This window comes from Sphaeramia orbicularis, chromosome 12, assembly GCF_902148855.1.
Source record: "Sphaeramia orbicularis chromosome 12, fSphaOr1.1, whole genome shotgun sequence".
Lineage (NCBI taxonomy): Eukaryota > Metazoa > Chordata > Actinopteri > Kurtiformes > Apogonidae > Sphaeramia > Sphaeramia orbicularis.
In genome coordinates, this window is record NC_043968.1 from 37,058,334 (window position 1) to 37,076,393 (window position 18,060).

Below are 18,060 nucleotides of genomic sequence, written 5' to 3' on the forward strand. Positions count from 1 at the left end.
ACAACGTAGATTAAGTCGGTGAAAAAAAGTTACACTTTGCATTCCCCTCTTTCTTCTTCTGTCTTGTTTTTCTTCACAACTCAAGGGGATTACCATGATAGCAGCACAGGGTTTTGAGCATGTCTCCGGCTGCTCAGTGCATCTGGAGAAAGCTGTTGAGATGTGGGACAATGTAGTCGGTGTAGTGGCCATCGATGAATCCCTTCCCGCTGTTGTGTATGAACCAGCAGTAGACGTCCGAGCCACGCTTCTTATCGTTCCTGTAGTCCTTCTGCCAGCCCCTGATGTACACAACAGTGTGTTTGTGTTAGGATGAGGTTCTTGTGTTCAGGAAACTGTTGTATGTGATTGACAGATGTACCTGGTGACGAGCAGCCTGTTGCCCTTCACCTCCATGGTGGCCTCCTTCTTCAGAGGGTCGGCCCCTGCGTGGATGTCATATATGCTCACCTCAGGCTCTCTAGAAAACTGCCCTGAGGGAACAAACACACAGTGTCAGAAAAATATAGATTAGGCTGCATGACACAGGGAAAAAGGTATAGTGCAGTGAATTTCATCCACAGCTGCAGTGGAGCCTCAAATAGGCTTCCATCGCCACTTAAGGAGCTTTTTACCCTTTGAAATAAGAGATTAGGGACCAAATACTGGTACAGGGAATATACGGTCTGACACTGGTAATATTATATAATATTTTATGGGTAAATTTTGCTGCTTTTATCAAACATGCACCAGACTCAACAATCATCATTTCTTTGAGCGACACATGAACGTGTTAAAAGACTTTTTTTCCACCTTGTTTCTTCACATTTTTGTGAATTCCTACTTTTATTTGTTTTGTTTTTAATTAGTCACCATGATATTGCATTACTGACAGGATATAAGCAGAGTCTGACAAAAGGAGTGTAAAGAACTAGAACTATTTTTTTCTCTACATTTAACCTTTCTTTAGTGATTAATCCCCTGCGTTTCTCAGTGAAAATCCGGTTTCCAGTATTCAATTTACTGACCATGTAAATGTTACTAAAAGGTCATTATATCAGAGCAAAGGAAATGGAAGCAAAGTGACTTTCTCAGCAAAATATATCATGAACTGAACATAAAAACAAGCATCTACAACTACTTTTATTTATCAAATTACATGGGTTTTAGTGGAGAGTCAATGTTGCAGAAAATGACTGGGTTTTCAGTTTCACTACAAAGTCCCTGAATGTCCAAATGTGTCAAATCTGATACTGTTGAAAAGCTGAGACACTGTATTTTACCTGACTTATTTAGTTGCATTGATATAATTAGTTTCTGGACACTAGCAGCTGTTTAGCTCTTTAAAGGTTAAAACAAATGTTAACTTACATACATCAGTGGATGACATTTTTGTGTTCATTTTAAGGAATTTCATGAAAATTAATGCAAGATGTTTAAACATTTATGCAATATTTTTAAACAAATAGCTAACATTAACAAATTATGTGCAGTCTTTGGATAATTCTCTTTGAAGAGATTAATATTAATTTTTGATACAATGCATAACTTAGAGCTGTACACATCATTTGTGTCACTTTCCTGCGCAAGAGGGTATTGCAGAATCTCTGTACTGTGATGTAAGCATTACCATAGATGGTGTTTTGTGGTTGTATAATTTGGGTGCTTCTATGAAACTGGTCCCTAAAAACAGGACATGGGGCCTAAAAATTCAAACCAAATGTAGATTAATGTGATGAAGCAAGTTTGGAAGCACTTTGAGTCAATTTTATAAATCAGTATTTACTGAGATAAAAAAGAAAAACTATCTTTCAGATAAAACACTTGCTAAAAAATTTTTTTAATATAATTTTTATACAAAATCTGCATGTAACACAATAAAAAGGATGTGAAAATTACATGCTACTTTTTTTTAATATCTCTTTATTCTGTCACAGGTACATTTTAGGAATCAAAGTAAATATGCAAAGGAGAGTTTCACAAAAATGACCACTGTTGCAAAATCACTTGAAATTTATTTCTGTTTAAATGGGCAGGTTCTACGTGTAATGCGAGTGGACACGATGGGTTACACACGAAACCTGGAATGAGACTGAGATTCATGAAAAACCCACATGTCTGGATTAGAAAAACCACTAGAATCATCAGTGTCTTTATTTATACCGGTATATAAGACCATTTCAAGCCATGTTTTCCAGATCAAATGCACTGACACCTAGGTAGCTTCTCCTGTCCCAATTTTGGTCCTATTTTTGGCCCCAATATTTTATTAAAAATTCATTCATTTTGGGATGGCTCAGAGCAAGAGTATAATTTTTTTGCATTTATCTGAGGTCATCATTAGGTACATCCTGGGGGATAATATGTCTAAATTTCTCTTTTAGTTTTGGGTCTAAAAAAGCTGGCAAAGTACCAGGTACCAAAATGTACCCATTTTCATAGAAGCACCCATATTGCTCCTCTGTGATTATGACATTTACTCAATCATGGAGATGTACCTATGAGTCCGTGGACCAGTGGGGAGTACAGGTTGTCAGTGGGAATGTAGATGCCCAGGAAGTCGACGTTGACAGGATGTTTCTTCCATACACGGTGAAGTAACACTGTCACCTGGATGTTATTATTTATTGTGACAGTAACATGGGAGTTCTTCACAACAGAAATCCTCACCCTGAAACACAGAAAGATAAACGTCAAGTAAATGACTCGAAGAAATCTGTATTTGATGTAATGAAAGGTGCAGAGGTTACCCATCCTGTGTGATGTCGGCTGTGGCAGCCCAGGTGAACGTGTGATGATTTGTTTCATCGGTCATGATGATGCTGTCGGTGCCCACGGTGACGCTGACCCCCTCAGGCTGAGAGTACACCGAGATGGTACCAAAGTATGTGTTCAGTTTGTTTTTGTGCACCTTCTTGGATCTGATGAGTTGACCGTTGACCACCAACCCTTTATGACAGGAGAAAGTTGGAGAAAAGAACAGGTAATAAAGCACAGGTGTCAAACATGTGGCCCAGGGGCCAAATCTGGCCCACCAAAGGGTTCAATCCGGCTCCTTGGATGAATTTGTGAAATGCAAAAATTACACTGAAGATATTAACAGTTAAAGATGTTAAAATCATTTTAGGTCAATTCAGTGTAAAGTGGATCAGACCAGTAAAATACTGTCGTAATAACCTTTAAATAATGAAAACTGTAAATTTGTCTCTTTGTTTTAGTGTACAAAAAGTAAAATTACACAAACATGTTGACATTTACAGTCTAGCTTTTTACAAAAAAATGTGAATATCTGAAATGTGTCATGCGTCGACGGTTATGTTGCGCTAGTTTAGGGGTTTTTGTTCTCTTCCTGTTTTATTTTGGTGATAGTGGTCGCTTTCCTGTTTTTTGTCTGCACGCTGTCAGTCTTGTCTCTGTCTTGCCTAATCCCAATATTGCCTGCACCTTGGTGTTCCTCATGTAATTGCCCACACCTGTTTGTGATCCCTACCTTCCCTGTATATTCTTCCCCTCTCCGTTTGTCTGTTGTCAGTGCGTTGTTTCTGTGATCTTGAGAAGACCAACTTTTGTTAAGTATCTTGAATCTTGAACCTCTTGTTATCTACCTCAGGCTTTTAGTTTGTATAGAGTATGTTGTACTTCTCTTTTAGTTATTAGAATTTTTTAGAGCACGTTGTGCTTTCTCTTTTTGTTTATCCATTTTTGTACTTTGAACTTTTGTTAAATAAATCCTTTTTTGACCACTGATCATAGTGTCTCATTTGCATTTGGGTCCACACCAAGTGTCGTGTCATAACAAAACGTCTTAAGAGAGGTATGTGGATTTTTAACAATATTCTCCCTGTTATTTAATGTTTTGTGTATTTGTAGATCCACTGTGATCTGTAAATTGTGATTCACATGTATAAATAATAAACTAAGGCGTAATAATGCTAACATTGCACCTATTTTACTAAAGAATTTTCAGGTTGTTCATGTTATGTTCAAGTACAATTTGTAGATGTAAACATTTTCATTACGGAATTTCCTTTTTTCACTCCAAAGTTCTTATCCAAATATTTATATTATTTTACTGGTCTGGCCCACTTTATATCATATTGGACTGTATGTGGCCCCTGAACTAAAATGAGTTTGACACCCTTGTAATAAAGGATTAATTTCAGAAAACATTTTTAGTGTTGGTTTCAGACAGTGGAGAGAACCAGAGGAATATGAACACTGATCTGAGGATAGGCCAAATGTTATGAAGACATCACGTGAATTAGGAAATAATGATTACCTCAGATTTCTTCAATGGAAGGATTGCAATGAAAAATTGGCAGAGGGGGAAGGAAATGTGGTGAAATATAGTCAGAGTGAAGTCTGTAAAACTTCAGAGGTATAAAGGAGAAAAAAGTGGATGCATTCCAGCAAAATGGGGGAAGAAATGGAGAGAAAAGAAATGTACTTGATTTTTTTTTTTTTTTGTTAATTATTATTATTACACTACACATTTAAAACATCACAACTGCTCCTGTATCTTTTACACATGTTCAAATATTGTTGTATCTGCTTTAAATACTGCTATCAGAAATAATTGTAATAAACCTGAACCTTCAAGCCTCGAGTAGTAGATGAATATAGTTAAAGGAATATTTGTTATAGAAAAGATGCCTTCTCTGTGAAATTTAGAGCATCAGCCTTTCCCAAAAAATGGAGGAAGTGGACTGTCAGTGTTACAAAGTCAGGGTTCAAACATCTAAGTGCTTTCTTTGAATGAAGATGGATAATTATATAATGTACTAGTAAGTAGGTAAAGTTTATTTATAAAGCACTTTTCATAGATAAAAATCACAAAGTGCTGTACATAAAATGGGTGCAATAAAACAACTTAAGGATAACTTCATAATATAAATAAAAAGGATAAATCTATTAACTTAAAGCTTTCCTAAATAAAAACGTCTTGAGCTATAGAACCACCTCACTATGTTCCCTTTAAATGTTCTGTTTCATCAGAGTTTTGAATGTCTAGTTGTACAGCGTCGTACCTGTTCCAGGGTCAGACACCAGGTTGAGAATGTGACCAGGTTTGGAGTCGATGTTGAAGCACACGTCCATGTTGCTTCTGGGCAGGTGAACGATGAAGTGGGGGTCATTGTCCACTGGGTGAGAAAGACTAAACTTGTTACATTTTGAGTATTGTTCACATTCAACGCTGGAGGAGATGTCATCATTGTGTGTGTGTGTATGCGCGCGTGTGTGTGTTTTACCTAGGTTGACCTGTTGAGGCAGGGCCCACTCCTCCGGACCCTTCTCGGCCTGGCTCGGAGGAGCTGGAGTTGTCATCTGGACCCAGGGGGGAGGCTGGTAGACCACCCTGACCGGAGCCACACCAGAAGACCCTCCTAAACTGCCTCCTGTAGTGACACAGCATGGAACAAAACTGGATGTCATTTTATCATCATGAAGTTGTTACTCAATGAAACTTACTTCAGCTAGGAGGAAAATCTGTCTGAAAATCTTGTGGATCAATAACAAAATAACCATCAGATACATTATTTCAGTTAATCCTGATCTTCACCAATAAACTACACTCAACAAAAATATAAATGCCCCGCTTTTGTTTTTGCTCCCATTTTTCATGAGCTGAACTCAAAGATCTAAAACTTTCTGTGTACACACAAGGTTTATTTCTCTCAAATATTGCTCACAAATCTGTCTAAATTTGTGTTAGTGAACACTTCTTTGCTGAGATAATCCATCCACCTCACAGGTGTGGCATATCAAGATGCTGATTAGACAGCATGATTTTTGCACAGGTGTGCCTTAGGCTGGCCACAATAAAAGGCCACTCTAAAATGTGCAGTTTTATCACACAGCACAATACCACAGATGTCACAAGTTTTGAGGGAATATGCAATTGGCATGCTGACTTCAGGAATGTCCACCAGAGCTTTTGTCTGTGAATTGAATGTTCATTTTCTACCATAAACCATCTCCGAAGGTGTTTCAGAGAATTCATGAAGAAGACTGTGCGAGGAAAATGATGGTCACACCAAATACTGACTGGTTTTCTGACCCCCCTGGACCACCCAATACAGTAAAAGTGCACATTTTAGAGTGGCCTTTTATTGTGGCCAGCCTAAGTCACACCTGTGCAATAATCCTGCTGTCTAATCAGCATCTTGATATGCCACACCTGTGAGGTGGATGGATTATCTCAGCAAAGGACAAAGGAGAAGTGCTCACTAACACAGATTTAGACAAATTTATGAATAATATTTGAGAGAAATAGGCCTTTTGTGTTCATAGAAAAAGTTTTAGATCTTTGAGTTCAGCTCATGAAAAATGGGAGCAAAAACAAAAGTGGTGCATTTATATTTTTGTTCAGTGTAGTTTAACCCAGAAAGACCCGAACATCCACCGCCAACCAAAAGCATCTACTGATCTAAAATATTTAATAACTGTTAAACCACTAATCCTACCAATACATGTAAATAATTGATGTAAAATGCAGTTTATAATTCTTTCACAGTCATCAGATATGACCCATTAGGACGTTCAGAGGCTCTATAGTGAACGTAGAAACACCATCATCTTCAACAACACTGATTCATCAGTAAAACCCATGGAGTTGGAACAATGACAGTGGATGAAGTCACTGGTTTATGTTCAGTTAATGATTTAGCTGAAAATGTCACATTTTCCTCATTTTTCCCCCCTGATTTGATGCAATAACCTTTGAATTTACACTGAACTTTTATGAACATCTGTATGATCAGTAAATTAAATAAAGAACAACCTGATTTTCACTGAAGAATGTAAAATTTAGAGGATAATTTTATCATTTATTATTAAACTAGAAAAGCACTCAGAGGCAGACCAGTGCCCCCCCATGTTTGTTTGTCTTTTTGCTTGTCTGTCTGTCTGTCTGTCTGTCTGTTGTTTCTTGTGCCAGTATCAACATTTCCTGAAATTTTCATCCAAATCCGTCCATAACTTTTTGAGTTATCTTGCACACAGACAGACAGACAGACAGACAGACAGACAGACAGACAGACGCTGGCAAAAACATAACGTCCTTGGTGGAGGTCATAATAACTGGGGCGGGTGTGGCTCAGGCGGTAGAGTGGGTCCAATAACTGGAAGGTTGGTGATTTGAATCCCACTCTGTCCTAGTCATGCTCCATTGTACCACTTCACCCACCTTGCCTCTGGTGTCACTCACTCTGGTGTATGAGTGTTTGGTGGGGGTCGGAGGGGCAGACTGGCAGACATACTTCTGTCAGCCTGCCCCAGGGCAGCTGTGGCTACAGATGTAGCTTACCACCACCAGTGAGTGAATGAGTAGTGGATCTTTATGGGTTAAATATCAAACCTTTTTAATGTGGAAAAAGTTATTTTATGTTACTATCAATTTATATATGTACTGTAGATGCAATTTGTGTCTGTGTTAATGTATACACCATTATTATCTATTTGGTTTATACATCTTTATCGTATTGCAAAAAAAAAAAAACATTAATTATACCCTTGTTAGATTTATATAAAACAGCCTTTACAGATTGCATTTCCCATGATGCACCTGAGCAGCAGCCATGCTTGGGGTCCTTCGGGGAGTCGGCCAGCAGCCTCTCGCTGGCATCTTCGCTCTCCACCAGCAAAGCAGTGAGTGGGGTGACAAACTGATGCTCCACAGCTAGTGACAGGATTCGCTGGGTGATCTTCCTCTTCTTGGCAGCAGTTGGAGCCAAAGACCTGCAGCAGATTCACAGAGCAGCTGTCAGATAGAAAACAGCCTCAAGACGGAGGGTTTTTACTTTAATCTGATTTACTTTTACTGTGATTTATTCATGTTGAGAATAAATCACACTGTGACAGCTCCTTCATTTTTTCCAGTGTTGGTTGATATTTGAAAGTGAACTCCCCTTTATCCTTTTATTTACATATCCTCGTTTATCCTTTGTCTAATATATGTAAATGGAGTCTCCGTCATTCCAGCCTCCCTCACCGTTCACCCATCAGCTGTCTGATGGTGATGTAGGCCCACAGCTGCCTGGCAAAGCCTGGGAACGAGTGCTGGTGTTTGGCCAGTTCTGCATCCAGCTCCAAGGTGTCCGCCTCAGTCTCCAGGGTTATGTCCATACGGGCCTGAACAATGACGGGGGACAGGTACAACTGGTAGACAGCACAATACTAGAGCCAGTACTCCATTTACACACTATTTAAACCAGTGTGTTTTGTCTACCATGCATCAGAACAGCAGTAGAAAATAGACGATGAGATGAAATAACTTCAATCAACCAACATTACAGTGTCAATATTTATAAACTCAGTGATTTGTGGCATCTTAAATGTTCAGTCTGTAATATTTAGTAGCATTAAGTGGTGAAGTTACAGATTAAATACCCTTCTCACTCTCATCTATGGTGGTTGCAAAAAAATTGGAGCCAGTATTGCTTTTGTCCATTCCAAGCGTTATACCAAAAACTGTGCTCCACAGTAAACTGTGGTCGGTGATAGCAGTGTACCTAGACCCAAAACTAGTGTAATGTGGTGACTTTCAATTAAATTTTTCTCCACTTTTAACCATAACTAAATTATTTATCATAATTTATTATAACATTATACTCTGCATTTTTCTGTGAAAAAAGGTATTTTCCTATTTTTAGTATACTGATCATGTAGATGTTCATAAAAGCTCAGAGTAAATGTAAAGGTTGTTATATCAAAACAGAAAAAAATGAAGAAAAACATGCATAAGAACAACTGTCTACACCAATGTTATTCATCAAACAGCATGGGTTTTACTGGTGAATCAATGTTGTAGAGGACAACACTGTTTCCACATTGAGTATGGACTGCATTTTACTGCATTTTATTTTAATTATTTCATATATTGATAGGATTAGTGGATGAACAGTTATGACACATTTTGGGTCAGTAGATGCCTTTTGGTTTTTTAGGATTTTAGGGTGCTTTAGGTTTGACAGGCTGTCCCATCTTTGACCATAATTTACTGGGATTGAATTTCAACAAACCTGCAAAGATTTAAGCAAAACTATGGAAAATTGATGAATGAATGAATGAATGAATGAATGAATATTCCAGTTGTGCAGTTGCATCCCCCATGCTTGTATCATTGTGTGCTGCACTCACGGCTGAAGCTGTGGTGAAGCCGGTCAGAGTGTTGCTGTCCGAGGGTAGCACCTTCCCAGCGACCACCAGCTCTGAGCCACTGAAGAATTTATCAAACTGGTTCTGGGTGACGTCAGACACTGAATCTTCTGGGAACTGAATGGTAATCCTCCTCAGCAGGGGCGCTGAAACCTGACTGTAAAATGTCTGTAGAAGAAAAAGACAGAGGCTATTTCGTCTGATACCAAACAATAATAAGGAAATATTCAAAACAGAGAAACAAAACATTTAATGCATGAAAAGCAAATACTCTTCCAACCAAAAAGTCAACATGGGTATTCTTTGTCATACCCGTAGCTGTTCTGCAGCATCATGATTAGCATAGATCCGCTGGGCAATGCCTCGGTTTTCCATTGCAATACGTTCTAGAAAGTCATAGTCGACATCAAAGCCGATGCCCAGTGAGAACAAAGAAAACTCCTCCCTCATCATCCGCTTCACATTCTTCTGGATGGTGCTGAGCTTGATCTCCCCTGAAGAGACAGATCAGTTTGGTGTCTCTGGTTCCATGAAATCAGCTGTAGCTTTCACTGACTGCATCTTCAAACGTTGGCCTTACAGGAGCAAACTACTCTTTTGTTAAGGTGGTAACCTCAGTAAATATGGATCATTTACACTTCATTGGACAGGGATGTATGAAAACAGCTTGACCTTCGCAATTAATCACTGACTGTGTAACAGCTATTTGCAATCAAAATTCAATCAACTTAAAGGTGACTGAACTTAAGACTTTAACATAACTCAAATAACCTCTAGATGCACCATGGGTTTGTGGTTTGCGCAGTCAAAAATACAATGTCCATATCATAGATGTAGTTCAAGTGGTTTATTTTCAAGATTTTGCAGGCAAACAACAACTAAGGCCTTTTGTGCTGTCTCTCCTGCTCATCCTGTCTGACTGTCTGATAAAAAACCATAGGCCCACCCAGATGCATGCTGGTCTAACTTTGTGCTCCCTATTTATTCCCAGGTGCCCACGGTCTAAACCAATAAGAAAACACAAAACAAAAAGGTGCTAAATACCAAAGAATGAAAACAATAACCATAAAAATCAAAAAATATATTCTAAATATTAAACAAAAAATAAACAATTAGCAAAAAAAAAAATACTAAGTTAGTAAACAAAAAAAAAGGTGAATTAACTTTACACAAAAAACTAAACCAACAAATAGCTCCTACAGACTGAATCACTGACTGACTTAAAGGAGTGATATTTTGCTTTTTTTAAAAAAATGGAATTATGCATTTTAAAACATTTCCCTGTGGTCTACATAAACTGTATATGCTATGCTTGGGTCTGAATTCTTCATTAATTCAACTCCACAGGTCCATCTTCAACCCTATTTCTGAGTAATGACACCAGAAAGGTCATTTTGAGTGCTGGCCCTTTAAATGCAAATGAGCCACTTCACACCCCACCCCCTCCAGGTTGTTGGCTGTGCTGCTCTGTCCTGTTCAACCAACAACTGAACATTTTAGGTAATCGTCTCAAAGTTTGGACATATTTTCAGTATGGACTACAAGTGCTGCTGCTGATAAACAATTATGTTGTACTCGGAGAAATGTTCATCAGAAGTCTTGACCTTATACGTGCAAATGTCATGATGTAACTAGTTATAGACATAACAAATTAAGCAGAAATTAAAACAGGTTGTAGAAATCCACTTGATTTTTGCCAAAATGAATATGAAGATAGCTTTGCAGCACCTGGAGGGTTCAAATTCAAACTTTTTGAACTATTAGGGTCCAAATACACAAATAAATGAACCAAAGACTAATAAAAGTGGGTTTAGCAAAATATGACCCCTTTAAAACAGTCAGTGGGCTGAGAAAAATACCTCACAACTACCTTGACATCCACAAATCTCAAAAGCCGCAACAATCAATATTCATGTGCCAAAACAAAAGAGATCATAAATGAAAATCTAACATGATCAATCCACGTTTTTTTCTGGAGAGAGAAATGTTGCATCTGCAGTGCTGAGTCAGTCTTACCCACAGTGGGGTCTCCATCAGACACTAGAATTATCATGGAGACAGAGCGGGGGTCGATGAGCCCGTGATTGGACGCCTTTATCAGCATCTGCACAGCTCTCATTAGCGCCTCATTGATGTTGGTGCCTAAAGTCAAACACATGTAGGAGAAGTTGTTGTAGATGTTAATGTATTATGTAATGTCATCTTGATAAAGGAAAATATTGTCACACCTCCATTGGGTTTGATGTTCTGAATGTATCGTTTAGCATCAGCGATCTGAATGGATGAACCAGGAACCAGCTCATCACTCCAGCAGCGCACGTTGTGGTTGAAGTCGATGACACTGAAGTGATCGTCAATGGTCAGGTCGTCCAGAATAGCTTGCATGGCCTCCACTGTCTGACAGAGAAATTAAGGATTAAATGCATTCTGCAGAATTACCACATGGTGTCAGTGTTTTACAAATAACAACAAAGAATTTAGGAAAACAGGATGTAAAGGAGGAAGTGCACTGATGGAGTGGTCAAAGGGCACATGTATTCATCCCAGTTTAACCCTATAAAACCATTTGTATCATATTTGCTACTCCAGGTTCTGAGACCTCTATCTTATCAACAAGATCAATACTTGCCTTAAAAACCTGTTGTATGTGACCCCATGGCTGCAGTGGGATTATCATTCCATTGCAGCCAGTGGAAGAGCTTTTTTTGTGGGCTTTTTCAATATGGCCACTATTATTAAATCATCCACACACTTTTTGCAGGAAAGTGTTTGGTAATTTTCAAAAAGTTACGTTAAGAAGAACATGTATATTGTTATTCTTTAAAAAAAAAAAAGTATTTCATGTACTGAAACAATGCATAGTTACTTGATAATTAATTCTTCATAGTACAGTTAAATTGTGTTAAAAACGTGTATCAAATGTGATACTGCAGGTATATAAGGTGCTTTATAAGAACACCCAATGTATCAAATGTGATTAAAAAAAATGTATGGTGAACAAAATGATTTGGCAAAATGTTTTGTTTGGATATTGTTAAAAGGTCTAATAAACATCTCAATTCCGAAAAATTAGAATTTTGTGGCTAGTTTTTGATGGATCAGGTTTTACAGGGTTAAACAATATTTACTTACTTGCTTCATCTTCACCCCCCACATGGATCCACTGACGTCGATGACAAACACAATATTTTTAGGAAGTGGAGATAAGTTGGACGGAGCAAAGAAGTGCACAAAGTGGCCATCAGAGACCTTGAGGAAACCGAGGATTAACAGATAGTCATATCTCATGTTTGTGTCTGCAGGAAGTTCAATAATCAGACTTTGCATAATGGAGTATGTTACCTGTAGTTCTCCAGCATTGCTGTCTCTCACCACATCATATTTGACAGTAAAGATGCCGTCTATAGCACTGTCTGTGCAGTTTTCACACTTCCTCTGCTGCTGCAGGGTGGGCTTGAAGACAATGTGTGCCTGAGGACAGAGGATTCATGAAGTTGTTTTTATTCAGACATGCCACAGGAAAAGACAAGTATGGTTATGTTTTATGACTTTTTTGAGCAGTAATATCCCATGCTACTGTCTTCAGTCATAACTTGTCAAAGCACATGTTGATAAACCCATCTTCTACCTTGTCCTTGGAGGTGGTGACTTTGATCAGCTCTGCCAACTGTGCCTCAAAGGTGTTTGGTGTTTCTACCATTGCAATCCCCTTCGGTTCTAAAATGTGTACATCCACCTGAAGCAACACAAGTCAGGGATTCATTTCTTGATAGCACTCAGACACATAAACATGCACATATATCCAAATATTGTCACCTGTAAGTGTGGCACCAGTCGCCCTGGCTGCAGGTACAGCACATGCTCATAAAAACCCAGCCTCCTGTGCATCATCTCCTGGTAGTGGAGCTCAAACTCAATGTTGCTTCCTGGAGGAACATGCACCTCTGTCTTAAAAGTCTCCATATCTTGGGAATTAGCCCTGTAAAGAACAAATATTTCCATCATTAAGAACTGTTAAACCTTCTACAGGGGTTACCTCCAGAGGGATGGTGCTGTACCTGACGATGCCAGCGGCTTTGCCTCTGGCTCTGGCCTGAGCGTACAGGTTTCTGGCGACTGTCTTTTCCTTCACTGATCCCATAAATATGATCCCATTCACATTCCTGCAGCAGATGGTGAAGTTAGACTTCTGTTCAAGCCTGTTTTAAGACTATTTGGACTGTGAAACACCAGACTCACATGGTGAAGTTGGTGATGAAAGCTCTTTTTGGGATCTGGACATTGAAGCCGATGCTTTGGGCTTTGGTGCCAGAGTTGACCACTGAGCTTCTGACAGTGGTGTGGGCGAAGCGAGATGTGATGTGGCTCTCCACCCTGTAGCTTTTGACAGTGATATCATCTCCACGAACAATCTAAGTTAGAAAAGATAATGAGAGAAGGTTCTTGGTGGAGCTACAGTCCAAGTTTTTTAAAAGCTCTTTCCTTTATCTAATCCTTTAACCTTAACCCTTTCATGCAAGATTTATGAGAACCTTAATCAAGATTTTTTTTTTTTCCTGAGTGTTTTTACTCCTCTTTAGGCATGAAAAAAAAAAACAGAAAACAATGCAATTAAATTTTTTTCATCAACCAATTTTTCATGGAGTTACAAAAATGTCCACTCAGCTGGGCACTGTGTGTTAAATTTTAAAGGCAAAGAAACATGCATTTACTAATATACGGTGTGAAAACTATTAAATAAAAACATTTTAATGCTGCTAATTTGATGTTTTCTCACATTTTATCATACTCTAATACTAGTTATTACTTACTTTATTGAAATAATATGCAAAAAAAAACCTTTTTTGTTTAAAAATGCAAAAAATTAATAAATAAAAAATTCCTGTTAATTGCAATCTAATAACAATTTGCATTTTTTTTTTGCACTCAAACATGTTACTGCAGATCAGGATTATCTAGAACAGTCAAGTTACAGAAATGGTATGAATGTCAGTGTTTGGGATGATGCATAAGTGTCCACTGTGTTGGCTGATATGGAACTAAAACATCAAAACCCATGAATATACAAGAGAACAGCTGGAGAATAACTGTCCACTGGAGTGACCAGTATGCATGAAAGGGTTAAAGACATTATCTCCAGAAGATGGTGCCCTTGAATATTTACCTCCGCCAAGGAGGTTATGTTTTTGCCAGGGTTTGTTTGTTTGTTTGTTTGTTTGTTTGTTTGTTTGTTTGTCTGTCTGTTTGTCTGTCCGTTAGTGTGCAACATAACTCAAAAAGTTCTGGACAGATTTTGATGAAATTTTCAGGGTTTGTTGGAAATGGGATAAGGAAGAAATGATTAAATTTTGGTGGTGATCGGGGGTGGGGGGGCCCACGGGGGGGGCCCATTTCCAACAAACCCTGAAAATTTCATCAAAATCTGTCCATAACTTTTTGAGTTATGTTGCACACTAACGGACAGACAAACAGACAGACAAACAAACAAACAAACAAACCCTGGCAAAACATAACCTCCTTGGCGTGGGGGGGGCCCACAGGGGGGGCCACTGATCAGCCTTGGCGGAGGTCTGCACTCTCCGAGTGCTTCTAGTTCATTAATGTGATTCTGTTTCTATTTTCAGAGATTCTCCAGTTCCTGTATAAATACTTCAATTTGCACTTTCTGTACATATTACAATGTAAAAACCCACTGTAAATAACATACACATATACATATATTTTTAATAAACCGGACCCACACAGCCACATCACTGTATAAAAACTCCTATTTGCACTCTGTACATATCACATTGTAAATCCACTGTAAATCTCAACCCATTGTTGTCTCTGTCTCTAGTGGACTGTTTGTCTATATTGTGTCTAGGTCCACATGTTGTCTGGGTTCATGTCGGAACTGTATGTTGTGAGCATGTAAAAACAGAAGCCAAATTCCTTGTATGTGTTCACATACTTGGCCGATAAAGCTGATTCTGATTCACATTTTTCCATTTTCTTCTGGAACTACATTGCAATTTTAAATTAAATTATCATCAACTTTTTTCATCTCTTTTTTTTTTTTAATTGAAACTTTTAACTGATCAAATTTGATTATATACACATACGTTCCCCTGTGATTTAACATGTAATTCTATCATTTTCTTATTTTTATTTTTGTTTCACACATATTTGCGTCACTTACATCGTGTTGTATGTGCTGCTTTTGTTTACCTAAATTGATGAAAGACTTTGACAGGTATAAACTATTCTGATTCATTTTTCCAGACCATGTGCCTTTTTTAGTCAATTTAAAACACTGTTCACTATACCTACGTATTCCACAGTCTACAGTCATTGTTTCTTACTCTCCACAGCAATCTACATCTATTCTACCTTTAAATGGACATATTTTGATCAGCTTTCACACAATTTTTTACATATTTTCCTCCTAATTAAGACTATTATATACTATATAGTACCTTTGATGGTTTTTACTGAACCTAAAGTAGAGTTTTCATAATGTACTGATTTACTTTTCATTATATTATAGTCCTTTATTCTAGAGTTATTGAAGGTAGATTTGTAACTGGTAATTTAATGACAACTAACCCAGAATTTTGGATTTTCCTCAGCTTCAGTGAAGTTAACTTAAAACTCTTCTGTTAATTCTTATATGTTACAGAATAGTTGCTTCAAATTTTCATTCTTAGGAAACTACAGTTAAAATGTAGGGTTTTCAGCTTCAAAGTTATATTTATGACATTCTGTAGCTGTCAGGTTTTTTTTTTTTTTTTTTTTTTTTTTAAATAATCTGAAGATATGATATAAGTATATGAAAACTGCACAGAATCCAATTGCAAGATAATGATTTCTGGTCAATGTTGAGTTGATGTTGCAAATGATCTTCTGGGTTTTCTGGATGTTCAGAGTAGATTTCAAGCTGTCCACTGAAATTGAGCAATTGGTGAGTCATAGAATAAATACCCTAATGTTTAAAAAAAAATGTATTACTATAAAACTATTAGGGATTTTTCAAGGTCTTATGAACTTAAAAGTAGCTTTTAGATCCGTTTTTATATTGAGTTGGTATAGAATGAATCAGTGTTTCATCTTAAAATGTTCCAGCAGGGTTTTTTTTTTTTTTTTTTTCATATCTAGGTCCGATAAATTAAGCATCAAGCAGTGTTTTTCCATGTCTGCTAAAATTATATACATACACATATACACAGATTATCTGTAAATGAGCTAGCCTTTTACTGTGCAATTACCACTACTTTTTTTGTAATGATTGTATAACCACAACGCATGCACTTATTTGAAAGGCAACAAGTTCTAGTTTGTGAAAAGGGGATGATTCAGACCAGTGTTTAAACCCAACCCACACAACAATGACTCAAACATGAGGGATATTTGTTTTCACCTTAAATCAGCATTGAAAAGCATTAATGAGGCCATGCTCAGTGCTACAACTATGGAAATACCCACATATGTTTACAACCTGTCAATTATTTTTGTGGCCCTAAGTCTTTTTTTTAACCTAGATCCAGTACAACATTGATCTAGTTTTGTTTAACCACACAAAACATAATCAAATAAAAACAAAGCCAATGAAATTAAATGAAAATGTAATTATGGAGTTGAAATATGTGTTGACTGGTTTGATTTATCTTAAACGGGGAACCTTCTTACAGGCAATAAGGGGAAGAAGAGCTGGACTAGCACTGAAAAAAGTCAATAACCCGTCAGTCAAGAGAATCTCTTCAAACAGCAGCTCATTGATTATTAGATAAGGTTAAACTCTGCCACAGTTGAGAGTGCTTGAAGAGCCATACCTCAAAGTCTTCCTGCTCCTCACTGGTCAATATCGCTCTCTGAAACAACATACATAAGTCATCAGCTTCACACTGTCTTCATCTCCTCCCTGAGATAACATTATAAATCGTGATTATGAAGTGACAGATGAGTCAGGAGCATCGATGTTTATTTTTATGTAAACAGTCAGATGGACTCCATTCACTGATGACTGCAGCTATTACAACATCTACTAGCAAACCAAAAACTCCTGATCTGTACTTTAAGTATATCAGAAAAAGTTAGAAAACTAAAAACAAACCATCTCACCTTGTGTCTCTCCCGCTGGTCCTGCACATGTGACTGGTGGAAGAAAGATTACCTATTTATTTATTGTAGAAAGGTGAAGAAGATGTGCATTTTTTTCCATTTTCAACAGTTGTCATGTGATTTTGATCTTATTTAGACTCCAGGCATTAAAATATATTCCCTGTATAACAAAAAATTGTTTTCTTCCATACAGTTAGGTTTATTAATCAAATATCTGAGTGATCAACATATAAATAAAGTTTCAAATCAACATACATGCACCAGAACTCACCATCTCTTCCTCCCATTCTCCATCAATCACAAACTCAAAGCAGAGACTCTGTTGGAGGAGCAGAACTCCCAGAAGCAGCAGCGGCAGCAGACGCCTCATGTTTCCAGGCCTATGGGTTCATACAGGCCTCACACACAAACACAGAGCTGGGAGATGGTCGGTCCTTCTGCAGGGAGCCACAGCTGAGCCGAAAACTGAAGGGTAAAATCCACTAGACTGATCGACTCTTGGCCCCAGTCAATATTTGCCGTGTTTCATGCAACCCAGTGAAGAGAAGGAAACTTTGAAACTTGACCTGCAGTGTGGGCAGGGTAAATAGGACAGATGTGTGTCATTCAGGATCAAACACCAGACAAGATATAGGACTGACGTAAACTCACAATCTGATCACTTTGGTGGAAATGTATCTGATTATTGCTAATGCTGGTATTTGTTTTACTTATAAAAACACTCAGCTGTCTCTTGGCACATATTCCCATTTCACAAAAAGGATGCAGTGTAATATTATGTACACAAGATAGCACTAAAACTGTAGTTTATTTCTTTGACAGAGT

The 18,060-nt window shown here is 37.8% G+C and overlaps 1 protein-coding gene across 1 annotated transcript; it reads right to left on the reverse strand.

Moving 5' to 3' along the window:
• Positions 1-40: 40 nt before the first annotated feature.
• Positions 41-17,605, reverse strand: itih2 (inter-alpha-trypsin inhibitor heavy chain 2). The gene is made up of 20 exons (XM_030150878.1): positions 17,503-17,605; positions 16,947-17,011; positions 13,375-13,547; positions 13,194-13,298; positions 12,952-13,114; positions 12,764-12,871; positions 12,478-12,606; positions 12,268-12,384; positions 11,364-11,532; positions 11,152-11,277; positions 9,448-9,629; positions 9,118-9,303; positions 7,970-8,109; positions 7,544-7,716; positions 5,229-5,363; positions 5,007-5,120; positions 2,730-2,928; positions 2,478-2,650; positions 362-473; positions 41-281 (listed from the first exon to the last, which is right to left on the reverse strand). Exons 1-20 carry the CDS (start codon positions 17,603-17,605, stop codon positions 134-136), a joined length of 2,820 nt encoding a protein of 939 aa, XP_030006738.1. The 3' UTR covers positions 41-133.
• Between the last annotated feature and the right edge of the window lie 455 nt (positions 17,606-18,060).

Bases quoted from the DNA above. Each gene is read 5' to 3' on its own strand.
- itih2 (XM_030150878.1), bottom strand. From the start codon at position 17,605: ATGAGGCGTCTGCTGCCGCTGCTGCTTCTGGGAGTTCTGCTCCTCCAA. The intron at 13,548-16,946 runs GTATGGCTCTTC...TTTCTAACTTAG, and splicing joins AGGAGCAGGAAGACTTTGAG to ATTGTTCGTGGAGATGATAT. The intron at 2,651-2,729 runs GTAACCTCTGCA...TCTGTGTTTCAG, and splicing joins GCCGACATCACACAGGATGG to GGTGAGGATTTCTGTTGTGA.